This window comes from Pezoporus occidentalis, unplaced genomic scaffold (genome assembly GCF_034315485.1).
Source record: "Pezoporus occidentalis ecotype Australia unplaced genomic scaffold, CSIRO_AGI_Poc_V1 ctg23, whole genome shotgun sequence".
In the NCBI taxonomy this organism is placed as follows: Eukaryota; Metazoa; Chordata; class Aves; order Psittaciformes; family Psittacidae; genus Pezoporus; species Pezoporus occidentalis.
Window position 1 is genome coordinate 4856029 of NW_026914180.1, and position 18821 is coordinate 4874849.

Consider the following 18821-nt stretch of genomic DNA (forward strand, 5'->3'; position numbering starts at 1 on the left):
TTTATTCAGCCTTGCTGCCTTTTTAGTATTCACTTTTCTACTTATCCTATACCTTTAAAGCCACTGAACAATTTTAACCAGATTTTGCAACTGGATAAAGATCACTCTGAAATAAAGTTCAAGATGTTTTCAGAATGAAGGGAGCAAAGAAAAACACAGAACATACATGCTTTTTCATAAATTCCAGTTACACGGGGAAATACCTGACATGAGTTTACAAGAATCTACAAAGGAGCTTACAAAGACTCCAACAAGAAAAGTTGCAGTCAGTGTGCCATCAGTTGATAGGTGTGAGCTCATGGGAGACTTCAGCACAACCCTTATTAAATGGCCTGGTGGTGAACTGAAGTGAGACAGACTTTCCAAGCAGGGAAGGCAAAACAGGCAGTGGTACAACTGAGCTCAGCAGATCTGCTCCTCTGTAGCTGCTCATTGTCAACTCACCACGCCATTTGTAGAGATGGATGAGAAGTGGGTTACATCAGAGAGGGGATACAGATGAAAACAGCAAAGTGATCTGTGTTACATGGCTCATGCCCCCATTCTACTTCACAGGAAGAGCTGCAAGTACACTGTAGGGACTGGCAACAAGGATTACTATGCAGGAGCAGAGATAGGGCTGACTACCTGGGTAATGAATGCTCGCTCAGAGACAATCTGAGCTTCAATGCACACACTGTAAAGGCAAACAAAAATCTGGGACCTGCAGTAAAAGATGAAGAGGAGTGGAGGAGTGGATGATGGCACTGTGGTAATAAAAGGCTTAAAACAGATTGTGAAGTTTTACTCAGTCTGAGGGATACTTTGCACTACAATTAGTACCAATGAACCCGGTGGAACTAATGATAAAGTAAGATACTAGACAGTGTAAGAGCATCAGAGTTTTGTCCCTAAGGAAGTAAAACTCTAAATTATTCTTATTTTTTGAAGACAAGAATAAATAGCGGAACTTTGAAAAAATACACTGAGAATTTCAAACAAGACAAATAGTTGTTAATAAAACTCTCTTATATTAAGGGTTTTTTTTTCTTGACCTACAGACAGACACTTGTTCTACTAAGACATGCATGAAGCAATGGCGCTAAGAAACTGTGCAATTCTTTCAAGACTACTCAGTGCAGTATAAGCTCCAGGCTGCAGCTACACAGAAGCTGAACTAGAGTCAGGTCTACATAACATCTAAACTGTGGAGTTTAGTTTTCACTTTTCCTTACGTCACAACCATTTTCATTAACCTGTGTACAAAGAAAGGCTGAATTAACTATTAATAGCCTCTTCAGTGATAAGTCTTCATTACGGTCTGCTCATATATGTGTAGATCTTTATAGCGTACTTTGTAGCTTAGCTGATAACACATGCAACAGTCATCTGGTAAGGTTTGTACAAGGTATATATTAGATGTACAAATACACTTTCCATGAACACTGCAAGCTTGTGATCTTCAAAACAGCTTCAGACATTTAGATCTATTAATGTTAACTTAGGAAGTTTGTACATCTGTGGAAAATTCACCCTTGACATCCAAAGACAGGCTGGTAAATAAATGCCTTGTTTTTCAACAGGGCTAAGTCCCAGTGGAAGTCAAGCACTTTTGAACACAAAGTCAGTGAACAGGGCAACCTCCCCCTTCACACTTGTAATCACAGGACCTCCCAGCTGGAAAACACAGTTCATCTGTAATTAGAAACAAATACAGGCATGACAGTTATTTATACTAACCCCACTTTATACAGTCTGAGCAGAAGTGGTGTTGTATTTATCAATTTTATTTAAGCCTTTACCTTGCTGGGCCACTATGTCCATCTTTGTCTTATGTGCATGCAAGTATAACATTGCTCATGTTTACCCAATTAGACAGCTAGCTCCACCCGACTATGAACAAACAAAAAACAACTGCTCATAGCATTCCAGAGAAACAACACAGTGCAAGAACAAAGATTTCCACATGCAAACACAGGCAAGCAGCTAACCACAAAGCAGCAAAACCAGCAGATACTTATATGTTAAAAAACAGGGACAAGTTCTCCTTGGTATCCACAAATATCTGTGCTGATGATTCAGATGTAAGGGATAGATGCCTGCCTGATTTTTCCAGCTGAGATTCCTCCAGTGAATGGGAGAAAATTAAATACATATTCAGTTGAATAGATGCCAAGGCTGACTGATGATGAGACCAACAGCTCCTCAGATGGGAGGCAGAGACTTTTTAGTTTCTCAGATGGGACCCAAAGCTATTCTATCTTGAGGCATTTTGAATTTGTCTGTTCTGCCTCCTCTGATGGGGTTATGGCTCTTTATTCTGTGTGTTTGCTTCCCGCTTGCTGGATGTGGAACCCAAGAGGTTAATGCACACTTGCCATAAGGTCTTTTTGCAACCACAGTTTCTGAGCCTCTGAAACAGACGTGAAGGCATCAATCTCATCTTTGCAAATGTCACGAACACCTGACCTTGTGAGGCAACACACAAACAAACCTGACCAAACAGTGAAGTGAGAGCGAGTTCTGGACCTATAAACCATTCTGTGTGGTAACAGGATAGAAACATGTATGTTTCTATCATATATCTAACATATATGACCTCAAAGCTTGACTCTAGTCTACTTCGCTTATTTCTGATTGAAGAAAGCAGAAGCTTTTGCTTCAGTCAGAGGAGAGAAATGGGCATCTCCCAAGGCCAGTCCATCCAATATGGAGCCTTCTGGAGGCACTATTTCTCCCTGCCCTCTCCAAGGGCAACCCAAAGCAACAACTACTAACTTTGGCACTTTCATTTCATGCATTGATCTGAGCAAAGTGAGTGGGAGCAGTGCATGTTCCCAAACCCTGCAACTTGTTCTCCTATGTGTTTTGAACTCCTTCAGTAATTTGCATAAGCAAAACATCCCAAAATAAGCCTGAATAAGCAAGTGAAGCTGGCAGTGTGCAGCTCAGATCATCATCATCAACAAGATGAAATTTAGAGTACCAACCAAGGGACTTATTTGATTTATTATTCTTATTTGATTTAAGACTAATCTGTTAGCAGGATCTGTAAAACCAGTAAAATTTACTGTGGCATATTTGAAGCCGTTAAATAAGGTCCAATCCTGCATTACAGTGATAGCGAGACTCACATCAGCATATAACTAGTACAACTTAGCACGTAATTATGTCCTTGGAGTTTGCATGCAAGTGGCCTGATCTCATTCTTACAAGTAAAGTGTGTCCCTTTTATGAGTAAAAGGGTTTGACTTTAAATGCATTTTTCAGCATAACTTGTCTTCAGCAGTTTCTAAAGTATAGCTCTGGGCACAGCTTTAGGCTTTCCATATGCTGCACTCTTTTAACTTAAAAGTTCAGGTCAGCAATCTGAAAACACACCTAGCAGCAATTCTTAACACCTCAGTATAGTGAACTGCATTTAAGAGTACTGATGTAATCATCGAAGTGGGAATCTTTAGATTTTGCCTGAAAATTGGCAACGTTTACAGCACCTCCTCTAAGCTCTCTCATGCCATCAAAACGTTGTCCTGGGAGATGAGCTGTAGATGTCTTAAAGGTCTCTTTTCTTAAAAAAAAAACAATGTGCATTGAGTAGAATCACTCTATGTGAAAAGCTCTGGAAGAAAGTGTTTCCCATGTGACAGTAACAGCTCTAAGCTCTTGGCCACTGCGCTCCAGAATTCAAGGGACATGAAGACATACAGATAAAACCAGAGTGTGCGATACTGAGTCTATTCTCGGTAGCCACAGCTCTGCTATTTATAGTTATTAGCAAGGTCAGGACAGTGAAGGAAGGGGCAGAACAGAGAACTGCTCATCCAATTCAGACCTGGGCTGTCTATCAGACTTGGAGACTGCATCCAGCCTTCCTAGATGGAAGCAGGTCTTCTCCTGATACGTTCAGAAGAGTCTGAAAAATTAGGATGCTGTACAACTGCCTCTTCTCCTCTGCAACTACTCATTCTAAGCTGAATGGCTACAGGAGAATGACACGACATGTCTCCCTCACTGCAGCATGAGTTCTCAAGCTTTAAAGCATGTACTGGGGCAGTAACTCCTTTGTGGCAGCTTCACAGTTAATCCCATGAGCTAGCAGATGAATTCCAGAAGCATCTTCCTCAGGCAGCTGTCAAGAATATGTGGGAAGGCTGCCACTGTGAGAAGAGAAAGAGTTCTGGAACTGTGTGCCACGAGCAGAGGGCTGTAAGGGCAAAGTATGCTGCAGTCCTTGAGGAAATTTCCCTTTTATCTTAGATGGGAATGACAGAGTCCCAAGTCACCAACTAAGTGAAAAACATTTGAGTTTACAATCAACCATGGCCATGCTTCCACACACAACATGGAGCAGCCCTTTTGCCACACCCAATGTTGTAGGAGGACTGGCAATAGAGATTTACTTAGCTTTCTTCTGCAAGTAATGTTTCCATCAAGAAATAAATGCATACAAAAGACAACATTCCTTCTGGTTTGGGTTCTTTTTAATCATGATATCTCTATTTACTGGCATGATGACGCCTGTTTATTCCACCTGTTCTTTAGACTACCATCACTTGGACTATATTGTAAGAAACTGGACATCCTGTCAGATGACAGTTGACTAAATACTCAATTACAAAGGCATTATAGCCAGCAATTTTACTTACAAGGAAACCTGCTCCTTACAGTGCTCCACTTTTACATCACAGATAACGTAAACATAAAAATAAAAAAAGGATGGGAACACCACTTCTAACTAGTATTTTTAAAGATCCAGAGGCAGTATAAATAAATGTATAAATGTAAATCTGGCAAGACCAGAACTCCCAACAATTTTTAACCACACCTGAACAGAATAGCTTGCCTCAGTAACACTGCTCACGCCAGCCTCACAGACCCGCTATCATCATCAAAGCAGTAACTGTTTTCAACAACAATATAACCATCAAATAGTGTTTTTTTTCATAATGAAGTTTAGATTACATCATCGTCTTGAATATTATGTATGAGCTCATTGAACTTACTGCTCCATAAATATGCAGAAGAGTGGCAATGAATGAAGCCAAAACCGAGGCAGAGACGCTGCCTTTGTGTCAGGACAGAGGTTCACTGACAGTGAGTCAGTGCCCACAGCTGCATGTGGGATGTTGATTAGCTAATTATACGATAGTTGTTACATGAATTTATAGACACTTGAAGACTGCATCTACATATAATTATTCTTTCTGTTTCGTTCTGGTAAAAAAAGCAGCTAGAGAAATGTCGGCAACTAAACAAAAAAACTTCAATTACATTTGTCATAGGACCACTACAATATTATTAACTGCACAAAGACAGAGCTTTTTTAGGACAGCTTAGGGTGTAATTGCCATGCTCAGACGCCAAGTATAGCTTCTCACCCTCAGATTATGTAAAAGCAGCCGTGTTTTCAAGTTCTGCTCTCTGTGGATGACTCACATTATTATGTACTAACAACCAACACATTCTGTTTTACCCCTTTGTTTTACATGCCTGGAGTGTTCTGGCTGGAGTTTGTCTTGTTCAAATCTGTATGTGCTGCACACCGCTTATTGTACCATGCAATCACTCCTTGTCCTTCTCCTTTTTAGCTTTTAATGAGCTCCTGCACTGGCACTTGGGCAATTTCCCAAAACTACCCTTCAGAACTCCAAGAAGGCACCATGAGATCTGCAGGCAGCACTGCAGATTCCTGAGAACTGGCACAGCTACACTGGAGACCTCTGATAAAGCAAAGACCTCTGATAAACTGCTGCTTGTGTCACAAGATTTTTTGAACTCTTGCACATGCAGCTGGCATCAGGAATCAAACAATGCATGTCACTAAATCTTTTTATGGAGACACAGGAGATTAAGACTTATCTTATGACTGGGAAGGTTTCTATTCTCTGTATCAACAGGAGAAAGTCCTGAAGGTGAATAAACTCCAAAGTCTCCAATGAAGCAAAGAGAGGGCAGCTTTTCGCATAATATGGGCCTTGCTCTGTGATTCTCTACCACTGCCTTCTGAGACTGCATCAGCAGCCAGCTCATTTTTTATCTACTTTAAGTAAGGAGAAACATAAAATGTCTAAATATCCTCAGCTTGCTATGTAAGAGGCCCATTAAAGACTCTCGGTGAGACAAGCATGTTGTCAGATTTCGGAACATCACAGATTTTAATACAGAAAGCATGAAAGAACAGGTGAAATTATTTATTTATGTAATGAGTAGTGATGCCAAGTACTTCCAGATCCTGCTGTCTTTTCTAAGGAACGAGATAGAAATAATGACATCACTAATCTTGCAAAGACACGTGAGCACTTCTTTCCAGAAATAACTGTTAAGCATAAAATTTCAGTCATTAATCAAAGAGCACGGGGGCCTAACCCTTTTTAGGATTCTAAGAGGAAACGTGAAGCAATATGACTGTAAAGCAACACAAATGTAAGGGGCACTTAACCTTTATTCTAAGCAGGTAACTTCAAGAAAAGCACGCCTGGGGCCAGTTTCTCTCTACTAGTGTAGATTTGTATTGATTCTGCAAAGACGCAGCAAGTTTTACCATTTCAGAGGTTGGTCTCTGCCTGGAAGAAAGAAGGGCACCACCACATGATATCATGAATATGAAGAAAAGAAAGTAATAAAATATGCTGCAGGAAGGAGCAGAAGACACATACCCATGAGGAAAGAAAAACATAGGATAAACAAAACGCGTAAGAAGCTCTTTCAGGAAAAAGAACTAGCAGACGCAGCACAAGGGAATGTGAACTCTGCACAGACACTGAAAATACAGGTAAGACTCAGGGAAAAAAAATATTAATACAGATGGTGCTTTTTTTTTTTTTCCAAAATAGAGTAGAGATGTAGCACAAGCCAGGATGAATTATCTTTGTTTCCCACAGGTCAACTCCAGAAAGAGAGTGCTTACAAAGATGAGTCGTTTTATCTCAGATCCACAGTCCTGTTGATAAATCCCAAAGTGATTCAACAAGAAGGAAAATTTCACAGGGAATGAGTCCCAGCCCTTATTTGGAGCAGCAGAAGGTATTGCTTAGCGGTCTGGGGAGACAAATAAACTGCCTGGGCCAATTCAAAACTTGCACATAGTTGCCATGAAAGGAAGTGTTGTGTCTGCATGTGATTTCCTGGAACAAATCAAATGTTTCTGCAGAGAAACCCATAAAATGCTGACAATATATTAAGGTTGTTTTCTCTGAAAGCGGTTATCTCAAACTTGTACTACAGGTCTGCTGGATCAGGGGAAAAAAAATGAAGAAAGGAAGATTGTGTCTTAAAAATCTGACAGAAGAACCCAAACAATTTTAGTGTACAAGACCAAAAGCAAAAGCTCTTTCAGTACACTACTGAGATAAAACAGCAACAGAAACTGATAATATACAATTCCATATACAGCAGACACATATACAGCAGTCCAGCAGTAAAGTCTGCAAGAGGGAAAGGACTGGGCAGATCCCAAGCTAGGCAGGGTACTAAGGCTTTTCTGTCACTTCCGACAGTGGCACTAACAATTTGTCCATCCCCAACACATTGAGTACGTTGTCCAAAGCCACATGGTTCAGCTGTCCTGACTCTTTGCATCCCAGATAGAACTGAGCAGCAATCAGAAGGGATAGTCATATCCCAAATTAATTCTACACTTCATGATATACAGAGGAACTGCCTCTTTCTGTATCTTGAATTGATTCTGTATTTTTATTTGTCACATGTATCACATTGATAAAAGACAACTGGAACCAGCACTGGACCAGCATTGAACACCGATTGTCCAAGAACTTTGGTCATCATTCTGTCCATCACAGGTGCGGCTAGCAACCATTCTCAAATCTCTTTGGGAGCCACTGGGCCCTTTATTCTTTCCAAATGTAATAGGGGCATACCTCACGTGAAAGAGAACATCTGCTGGCTCCAGTGAGGCCAGATAAACAAGAAATCATTGCTACTGCATCAACACACTAACCCCCAAAGTGCCTTGGAAAAACACCATGAAATGCCTAGCAGCTGAGTCCTGCTACGTGGGTAACTTTCAGTGCTAAACTCTAACACGATGTATGGCGCATAGGGTTAACCACCTCTGCAGAATCCAGAGGGTGAGCTTGTAATTTAACTGTGTTTTCATGGCTACACTAGGCCAGGAGCGTGATGACCCAGGCTCTGCAGGTGCTGGCAGAGGAGCTGCTCAGGTTGGCAGCACAGGTAACAGGATGCTGGGACCTGCTGGGCACCCCATGGCTGGTGCCGATGCAGTGTCTGTGCTTGGCACCATCTTCGTAACACAGCCACGGGTTTGACAGGATCTCTTTACACCCCCATTTCAGAATTACAACAGTCAGGATCACCAACCCCTTCATCTTTCAGAGACGCCACAGCAGACGCTTTCACCCTTCCTCATGACTAACTGTCATCTCCCTAAGGGACAAGCCACCATGGCGGGCTGTAGAGGCCACCATCACCACTCCTGTCACCACCACATCTCCACCACCACCACCACCACCACCACATCGGGGTGCAGCTCGCACCGGGCTCTCCTCAGGGTTCCCCCTCACGGAACGGTTACAACCGGGGAGCCCAGAGGGCGTCCCGCGCACTCCCGCCCCGCCCGCCATTGGCCGCGGTCCGGGGCGGGGGGGAGCACGACCCGACCCGGCCCGTCGGCGCCGCGCGGTCCTGCCGCCGTCAGCCGCGGTGCGGGCGGGAGCGGCGGGGGGGAAGGCGGGTGGTGTGTCCCGCACGTCATATCAGCCGCCCGGCCCGGATTGGCTGCGGCGTCTCACCCGACTGGCCGCGGGCGCCCGGGCTGGCGCGGCGGCTCCCGCGCTCGGCACTCGCGCCCGGCCCCGCCCCGCCCGGCGCGGCCCGGCCCGAGGGGAGGGGTGGCGGAGCGAAGCGGCGGGCCCGGCGCTGCCTCCGGCCGCGGGTAGGTCGGCGGCGGGTAACGTGACACGCGTGGCTGGGGGCTTATAAACCTTACACGGGCCGCGGGTTGGCGAGCCGGGAAGGAGGCAGGAGAGCGGCGGCCTTTCGCCGACCCCACACGGGCTAAGGCGGCGGCGGGCGCAGCCCCCTGAGGTGAGAGGGCGAGGAGGTCCGCGTCCCCCGTGCCGGGTACACGCCGGGATGCGAACCCTGTCCCCGAGGGAGAGGGGACAGTGCGGGTCTGACGGGAGCGGCGGGTCCTTGCTGGGGCTCCGCAGCTGACAGGCCGAGGCAGCGCGGCCCGTGGTCCCCGAGTCACCCCGTTCGTGCCGGGCTCCCGCCTCCCCCGACCCGCCGGCTCCAAGCCGTTTGCCCGGTGCCTTTGGAGCCCTGGCGGAGAGGGTGGTGTGTGTGAGGGGTCGGGCCGTCCCGCGTTTGGTGTTTGACAGCCTGTCCCTGCGCGTGTGTTTCAGGACTGCGGTGAAGCCGATGCCCAGGTTGGAGAACGGCGGCTGGAGCTGTTCCTGCGCGTCCCGGGGAAGGCACAGAGCCCAGCCGGGGGACACGGCAGCGGGACTGGCCGCCAAGGTGGGGGGGATGCTGAACTCCTCCGGCTCAAGCCCCTCGCTGACGCTGGTGGGTACCAGAGAGCGCAGCCCCAGCACCGCCACCAGCACCACCAGCAGCACCTTGAACTGGAGTCAGCACCTGGTGAAGAGGAGCGTGGTCCTCTTCGTCGTCGGTGCTTTCATGGCCCTGGTGCTGAACTTGCTGCAGATACAGCGAAATGTGACTCTCTTCCCCGACGAAGTGATTTCTACTCTCTTCTCCTCCGCCTGGTGGGTGCCGCCGTGCTGCGGAACAGCAGCAGGTGAGTCTCTGACCTCCACGCGTGATTTAGCTTGGTTTCCTCCTCCCCATCCTCCCGTGGCGAGGAGAGGCCGTGGGGCTCAATGTGTGACCTTCGTGAGCCCTTCCATCGCACAGCGAGTGATGCAGAGTGTGTATTTGGGAAGGACGCGTGCCCACGCCAGCTTTATCCACCTGCGTGGATAACAGCTGGCGTTTCCCGCGTGTCTGAAGGCTCTTTCCGAGCCGGTGCACTCTGTATGTGTGTGAGGTGACTTTTATTCCGCAGCGTGAGCCGCTCCCCGCGCACCTAACGCCTCGTTCCCGCAGGCACAGCGGGGTTTACCCGCTCTTCCCCCCCATCCCTTTAGCCTCAAGGCGGGCACGGGTGGGCGGGGTGGGGCCACGTGTCTCCGCCCCTCGCCCGCCATTGGCTGATGGCGAACTGGTGAGTGGCGGGAGGCTCTCGCCATTGGCTGGCGGCGGGAACTGGCCACGGGCTGGGCCGAAAACAAGGAAGTCACGTGCGGCTGAGTTGCTGCCCTCACCACCAGCACCCGTGTCAATACGGTGGTACGGAATGTGTTAATTGAACTTCGTTATAAGGACGCGTGAATGGTAAACCATAACCTCGAATGATAAACTGCCCGGTAGATAGGTTGCCGTGGTTTATGCTCCAAAGTTCTTGTAGTGCTGTCACAGTTGGATTGAACTTCGGCATTTAGCTGTTATCTTAAGGTGAAAGTTCTTTAATCAGAAGGATTAAACTGTTCCAGAATCAAATCTCATGTCTGCCTTGGAACAGTTCTTCTTGTAGCTTTCTGAGTATAAAAGTTCTTCTTAGATGTTTAAGGGGGATGGGGGGAAGAGGGTAGGAAAGGACACACAGACACACACAGACGTTACAGATAGTTAAAGCAGCATGTCTAACGTTGGAGTAGGTGACAACACGTGGAGTCACAAGGCTTAAAAAAGTGAAACTCATTTAGTGCTTGTGCCAGCAACTGAGCTAACACTAGCCTGTATTTTTCTTCTGCAACCAATCTGCAGACTGATAAAGCTAAGAAAATGCTATATGAAGATAAAAACATCGTGTGGTTAATAGTATAAGTAGTTATTTTTCCCTGACACAAGTAAGACTGATGGCAGGTGTTTCTCCAAGTTCGGCTCTGCTTGTTTGGTATCTAAATTAGCCTCTGAGTTGGCTGGGAGCACAGGCTGACTTACAGCCCAGCAGAAGGAGAGAAAGCAGTGCTGCCAAGAGACTTCTGCGTCCAGGCAAATATTTAATTCTGAGCCTGATTCACAGCTAGTGAGTCAAGTTCATAAAACTCTCTGCCCTGCACGCAAGCAATAAACACATATTCCATTCATAGCTGTAATTAAGCTTTTGTTACATCTTGTTATTTATTGGTACAAGCATCTCCTCGGGATGTCAAATGATACGTGCTTATGGGAGAAAAGGACCTTGAAGTCAGATGCCTGACATTGCAGTATATATCTCTGCTTTAAAAGTTCTAACAGAATATTGCTTGTTAGATTTCTTCCCTAAAGTAAGGGGGTAATGATTGTCTTTTCTTCATCAGACTTACAGTAATGTGAGAAGCACCTCACTACTTTGTCAAGCACTTATTTGCCAAACTAATATTTAATAATAATGAAGTAATCATTGTATAAGAGTTAGTACAAGTAGTGTTACTTCTCTTGCAGCTGTCGTTGGCCTGCTGTATCCCTGCATTGACAGCCACCTGGGAGAACCGCACAAATTCAAGAGAGAGTGGGCCAGCGTAATGCGATGTATAGCAGTTTTCGTTGGCATTAACCATGCAAGTGCTGTATCCTTGAACTAGTTTTATGTTGTTGCTCCATGTGCTTAGTTTGTTGTCATGAAAACAGTCTCTCCCATTCACATCTGGGAGAATTACAAAGGTAAGGATGGTGCTACTGGCAGAGAGGTAAACTTCTGAGAGACCTGCAGCACACTGCAATAGTTACTGTAAGATGGATAACAGGGTTCACTTAAAAGTATCTGGAACAGGGGAGGGATAGACATCATAGTATGTCTGATTTAACTGCAAGTATAACAGTATAAGTTGTGTTATTTTAATCAATATGTTGCCTGCGTCTTGTCAGTTAATTGTGTTAACTGTTGACATACACTGAACTTCTCAGTAAGAGTGTTCTTTGTGTGAGATAATGATGGTTTCAGCAGAACACCTAAATCAGCGAGGATAACTGGGTCACTTGAGGTAAAAGTCCATAAAAGTTAGATATATTGCAACATAGCATATTCTTTAAATTCTCAATGTGATAAAAAAATGTTGGTTTTGAACTCACTCTCCAGTCAAAGTCAACAAGTGCTATGATTGCTCTGGAGGTGTAACAGCCAGGTCCTTAACATATCGTATTTGGAGACGTAGAACCATGCTCACTTTCAACTTGAATTCTCCCTTGTTCAGTTTCAGCAGCAGTGTGTCTGCAGACTTAAAAGGATTATCCTTAACATCCTTCTCCAGAAACTAGACTTTGCAAACAACGTCCAGCTGTCCCTGACTCTAGCAGCCTTATCACTGGGTCTTTGGTGGACATTTGATCGTTCAAGAAGTGGTCTCGGGCTTGGAATTACAATAGCCTTTGTAGCAACTCTGATAACCCAGTTTCTTGTATATAATGGTGTTTATCAGTAAGTTATGCTTCTAAAATGCTATTTCAACTATCATGTAATGACTGAAAACAGGGATGCGCAGGCAGTGGAAGTTAGGGATTAACACATACAGCATGTTCTTATTAGACATTTTGATTGTCCAGCTGTTCCAGATGATCATATTGAGAACTGGGGGTAGAAGGTGGGGAGTAGACAAATTGGGATTTATGTTGAAATGGTAACAGCTCAGCAAATTGAACTTCTGCTGGCTTGGTGTATCACGGAATCACGTCATAGAATGGTTTAGGTTGGAAGGGACCTTGAAGACCATCTAATTCCAACCCCCTTGTCATGGGCAGGGACACCTTCCACTAGACCAGGTTGCTCAAAACCTCTTCCAGCCTGGCCTTGAACGCTTAATCTCATTAACTGGCTCTAAGGACAGAGAATTTCCAAACTTTGCTGGCTGGAATATTGGGGTTTAGAAACTTACTAAGTTAACAGACTTAATTTGGTCTCTCTATTCTTTCTCCTATGATATTGTTGTTTGGGTTTGTTTTGTTTTTTTTTTGTCTGGGCCTGGGGAGAGAATTCTCTTATTATCATGTTAATAATATGTAAACTGATGATAATAACTTGTTTATAACTTCTTTCCTTTTCTTAACTAGGTATACGTCCCCAGATTTTCTTTACATCCGTTCTTGGCTTCCATGTATATTTTTCTCAGGAGGTGTGACTGTAGGAAACATAGGACGCCAACTGGCTATGGTAATTACTCTATAATTAGCATTTCCTTTTACAATCCAAATACCTTCTATTGTTGTTAGTCCAAGAACAAACTATGGCTTTAAGGGTATGACTCAACGAATTGGCAGAGATAAATAGATATCTTCCCAAGAGTTGAACTGTAAGCGTCCAACCTGTGTTGCCAGTAGAGTGGGAAATGTCTTAGTGTTAGGGTATCTTCTGTACTTAACTTTTTCCAGCAACAGTCTAAATAAGACTAGAATGAGTATGCCGGTTCTGCTGAGAATCTCAGTCACTCCTGCTCATCAGTATACATCAGTATTTTGAATTGACATCTAAGGTAGCTCAAAAACCGAGGCACAGATGGGCTTTCTGTAATTACTTATGCAATAAAGCATTTTTGTTAGGTAGATGAAAGGAAATGTTCCTATATGTCATTGAATTCCACGACTCTTTATCAATTATGTTCTTTCTGGTCACTCAAGATGTAGTTCAAGTATCACTCAATATATGGGATAATATAGTATAAAATCCTATCTCATTTGCTAGGTTCTTAAGTAATTTTTTCTTTATAGTATACTTAAAGGTAAACCTGGGTGCATGCTTGCACTTCAGCCTAAGGCTTGGGTGGGAAAAGTGTTCTGACACTAATGCGTAGTAATAATACTGTATTGATTTCACATCTGTCTTCTTTGCTACATAAATCCTTTATCCTGGAAAACATCTTTTAAGTATTTAACTTTTCTAAGGCTGCTGTGATTTAGGTGCCTTTAATTTTTACAGAAGGAAGAGCATTTGTAGACTTTTGAGTTGCTGAAATACTAGTCTCTGAACTGTTTAGTAAGGGGAGGAGCTCCTTTTTGGGACTGAACAACAAATGAGCAAAAAGCTAAGTCTAAAGCTGCCAGTCTTTCCTGGAACAGGCTTTCTGTCTCTTCTGCCTAGCCTTGCAAACCCAGTGGATGGATGCTGATGTACTTCTAAAGTGGATAGTCTTAACTTGATGCTGCAGATGGACAGGCTTGCTTACAAGCTGGGCAAGAGAGCCATGTTGCTTGACCACCACTGGCTAACACTGAAGATCAATTTCTTTCATATTGATTCTCAGTTACACTAAATTAAGAGTAACCTCTTGTAGAAAAGGCTGTCTGAGAGAAGGAAAAAAAAAGCATGGGCAAATCTGCTCCTGTTTTTGAGGATTTTCTTTGGTGCTGACTTGATACCAGGTTACAAATTTTCTGGGACCATGGTCACAATCTTAACTTCACAGTCAATTTGGTTTGCTCTGAGGTTCTTTAAAACACAAGTTTACTACTGCCCTTTCAGTTCCCAGTGGTGCGTAATCTCTGCATGTCTTTTTTCATAGGAGTACATGTATGAGGGTAAAAGCGGGTGTAATTTCTCTTTCTAAACTTGCCACTCACATCAAGTAAAAAAGATATATTAATATACAGTTTTATTTAAGCTTTGTTATTGCAAACAGGGTTTCACAATAAAAAGTTAGTTACATGCTAGGGTTCTGTATTTCACATTGGCATACACAGTACTTCAGTACTGCTCTGCTTCTTATGTTAGACAGCAAAGGAAGTGATCCTTAAAGGGCTAAAATAGATTTAGGCACATAGGATTCTTTTTTTCTTCGACTTCACCAGGCATCTCACCTGAACATAATTAAAATCAGACTGACTCCTGCCTGCAACTTCCTTGTCAATGTTGTCATCTTCCTTATAAAGAAAGAGGGAAGTTGGCAAGGCAAAGTATTCAGTTCTGGTTGTGGAGAAACATCTCTTCATTACTTAGTCGGAAAAAACTTGGAGAAGCCAAACATTTTCATAGGAACACTTCTGCAAATCGCTGTTAAGCATTCAGTGCTGAAAGTCAAAGAATTCCACTTCTAAAATAGAATGGTAGCATCCAGTCAACTGTGTCTTTCCCCTATAAAGATGACCCAAAAGCATCTGTCTGTTTTGTTAGCTATTGTGAATGTGGCAAGAAGATGAAATGTTGTGCTTTTTAAACTAAGCCTGAATAAAACTGTTATTTTTGTAGCTGTATTCTCCTGCAGTTCCTGAGCTCTTTGGCTGCATGTGACAATTGCAGATCAAACAGTAGATAATTTCTGGGCAGGTCTAGAGTAGGACACAGCACCTGTGGAAGTTACCGTAGTAAAGTTGCCTCACTTCCTCCTCAGCTGCTGTCTAGCTTTTGCAGTTAGGAAAGGAATTAGAAGAAGCAGAATGAGAAGTGTCCCTGTGATACCCATTCCTACCCTGAGAAATGTTAGCTAGGAGATGCTTGCTACTTTTCAATCACTGGATTTCAAGTGATATTACATGCAGTAACTGCCATCAGCTGTCACTGCTCATTCTAACACCTTAAGTTGTGAGTCAGTTCTGGGTTAAATGGATGGCAACAGTTCATTTTGAGTTGTAAGCCTTACTCTCAGTATCTGGCAAACTAGGGTGCTATTCAAAACTGGGACCTCAGAAATACTTAGTTTGATACTGCTAGGAGCTGTAGAACTGTGCACACATTCAGTACTTGTAAATGTATTTGCATTTTGACTCTAGAATGAGAACATACAATAAGCTTTTTTTTAAAAGAAAAGTTGGTTAAATTTCTTACACTGGCATACTGTAGGGTTTAATATTAGAAAAGGGACTTAGGACGAAATTAGTAAACCTGTCTGATACCAGACTTTGATTGGAAAATAAAGCAACATATGCTTGAAGACAGTTTGAAAGAGGGCTGTTAAAAAATTGAATTAGTGTCCATTTTCAGCCTAACTGAATTTGGTTAACTGTTTAATCTTTGAAATAGTGCATAATGTAGTCACTTATCAGAAGGCATTAATATATATCATCTGTTTGGTTTCTTATTTTCCTCCATAGGGTATTCCAGAGAAACCACATAATGACTAAGTCTTTGAAGAAGAGAGCATGGTGCCAGTGTGAAAGCAACATTGCGAAGATGTGTTCCTGTTTTAAATTGAAGATTATTTAGAAAAAATAATCTCTTTATGGGCTCACTGCACAAATGACTTGTGGAAAAAAATATTAATCCACTCTTAGAATAGCCAAGTGAAATTAACTGCTTATCTTGAAATCTTACCCTGATTTACCACATAAGCGTTTGCATATGGCTGTTCTCTGGAAGAGTTTAACACCAAGTTGCATACAACTGCTCAGGCTAAGTGGCAGTTTTCCAAGTATTAGATTCCAGTGTAAGTTATTGAGTCAGCTGCCGTATTTTAAAGCCTTGAAACTGAAATTTAATTACAAGCTCTTGTATCAGTGCCCAAAGGAAGTAGATCGATGGTGCTTAACAATGATGAAGTATGGTTTAATAGGAATAGTATTTATCAAAATCTTTTAAAAATAGGGTTATTTAAAAATAAGAGTGATCAAAACAGATTAAAGGCATTGCACTAATGCTTTTAGGAGTCTTATGAAGGAATCATGCCCTAACTTGTAATGCTGCATTAAATTTCTGTCTTTGATGGTAGAGAGGGTTGGAGGGACAAAAAGAAGTCACTTTAGTTTGGAATTTCTAAACTACTTCTGTACAATAGGTGAACAGTAGACAATCTTGTTCAAACATGAACTATATCAAGACATTCTGGCTAGAAATTTTATTACTTCTCAAGCTTGCAAGTTAGATTTGCAAGAATCGAGTTCTGGCCCCAATTCAGTAAGAAATTTCAGTGTGTGTGAGTATTCTTGCTTAATATTAGACATACGCTTCAGTATCTCACTGAGGTCTTGGATATCTTCAATGCCTGGTGTCACTACAAAATGTACATTGCAGGTCATTACTTGCCCCCAAGTCCTTAGATTCATAGTTTTCTCCTAGAGGTGTCCTTGTTCCCCTTTCTGAGTCAGGGTTTTGACTGGAATGATTAGAAATGGAAGCGGGCCTAAAATGTGAGTTAAACTGTATGTGAAGAATAGTGAACAGCTTGTTTTCTCAGTTCAGTTTCTGAAGGAGATCATTACTTGTTTTTTCACAACCCTATTGAACTTGCAATCTGTGATTGCCTTCTTAAAAAAAAAAGAGAAGAAAAAAGTGCTTATGTCACTACATAAAACATTTGGTGTTTCTTAATACTTAGTTCTGGTGAGCACAACATATTCATTTGATAGCTTAGACCACAGGAGACCTAAGTAGCAAGTATTAGGTCTTAAAGTTGAAGTGCAATGTACAGTAAATCTGAGCCTCATGTTCTCTTCAATATCGATCATTTCTGATGAGAGATAAAAGAGAAGAGGGTTCTGAGTTCATTTCAATGCTGCATGGAGTCAAATGGAGCAATAATTTATTTAACTAGTAAAGCTAGTTTTGTTGTATCATTCATCGAACCCAAATTTTTAGAAATACTCCAATTTTGTGGTTATGGTTTACTTGTAAACTTTTATGTATTTGCCTTTTTGTATTATGCTTTTGTGTGTGTGTGTGTGTGCGCGCGCGTGCATTTCCAATCTTACATGGCTTCAGATAAAATTACAGGCATCAGTCAAAGACTGACCCATCAAAAAGACATCAAGGCCAGGTAGCAGTGTTCTGGCTGCTTTCACTTTTCTAAGGGAATGCTATAACTGCTGCTTGTGCTTTTGGTGCTTTTTTCTGTAGCAGGAAAAGTTTAGCATAAAGTCTATATTACAGAGCAGACCCCAATTCTAATCTTGCTTTGGTGTAAATCAAGAGTAATTTCATTGATACAAGATCCTTCCTCAACTGTTTAAAACATAAATAAACACATTTTATAGGACTACTTGAAGAAATCAGATCCTTGGATCAGGACTGGATCAGCTCAGCTGTTTTAAGGAGTATGCTGCCTGCTGGGGAAGACAGTTTTGTAAACATCTTGAAACCAATTTCAAAACGTTATAAAACCAGATGTAAGTAAAGATGACAGTGATCTCTATGAATATTTGATTGATAGAGAAGTATTTAAGATTTATTTGTAAAGATTGAAACTAAATCTGTACGTGTTACACATAATGCAGCCAAAAATGTTCAGTCAAAAAGTTCGTTTTTTGCCAATATTTCTGAGTATCTTAACCAAAGTGATTTAAGTTTGGGAGAGGTGGGAAGGGGAGTGAAGAAAATTTGCACTATTCTGAATTTGAACACATAAATTCTCATTCTTACTGATAAGTTTTCAACGGTGTGTTTGGTTTTACACTTTTTTTACTATTAAAGTTTTAAGATCAAGTTGTGTTTGCCTTGGGTTCTCTGTGTTCACATTATGCAGGAATCTTTCTTGAAAAGGACAGTTGTTATGGTTGCATAACAAATACTCAGTCATGCATACTCAGTGGTTTAAGAAAAATTCTAAACTGAACTTGGAGAGATGAGCTTTTAGAGGGGCTTCCAACGTGTGCGTTACACAGTTGAAGAAAATCAGTCTTGCTGTTGTACCAGGAAAGTGGTGTAATTTTATGACTTAAGGTACTGAATCTTACTACTATTATCTTCCAACATTCTGAAATTCATAATCTGAAACAAAATATGGAGGCACCAGAGTAAATGTGCAAATTCCTGTTGTGGCTTGGTTACTTACAGTAATGATTACTAAAGTCCAAAGCATCATAAACAGTACAAACAGTGAGAATGAGTAAGCACAGCTGATGAGGCTAAGCAATTCTAAAACTGTTGCATCATCTGATTTAGGGTAGATAGCATCTTA

At 42.6% G+C, this 18821-nt stretch overlaps 1 protein-coding gene and 1 long non-coding RNA gene across 3 annotated transcripts; both read left to right on the forward strand.

Moving 5' to 3' along the window:
* Window positions 1–5508: 5508 nt before the first annotated feature.
* LOC134165075 (uncharacterized) lies at window positions 5509–7056 on the forward strand. The gene is made up of 2 exons (XR_009965357.1): window positions 5509–6751; window positions 6861–7056. It is a non-coding gene; the product is annotated as an uncharacterized LOC134165075 (long non-coding RNA).
* A 1723-nt stretch (window positions 7057–8779) lies between these two features.
* INSIG1 (insulin induced gene 1) lies at window positions 8780–18346 on the forward strand. 2 transcript variants are annotated; one of them, XM_062621489.1, is made up of 6 exons: window positions 8780–8893; window positions 9366–9763; window positions 11452–11576; window positions 12258–12424; window positions 13054–13153; window positions 16024–18346. In XM_062621489.1, the coding sequence occupies exons 2-6, from the start codon at window positions 9382–9384 to the stop codon at window positions 16051–16053; spliced, it is 804 nt and encodes a 267-aa protein (XP_062477473.1). In that variant the 5' UTR covers window positions 8780–8893; window positions 9366–9381; the 3' UTR covers window positions 16054–18346. The 2 variants fall into 2 exon arrangements, with proteins under 2 accessions (XP_062477473.1, XP_062477472.1); XM_062621488.1 differs by lacking the exon at window positions 8780–8893 and adding an exon at window positions 8900–9045.
* Window positions 18347–18821: the final 475 nt, after the last annotated feature.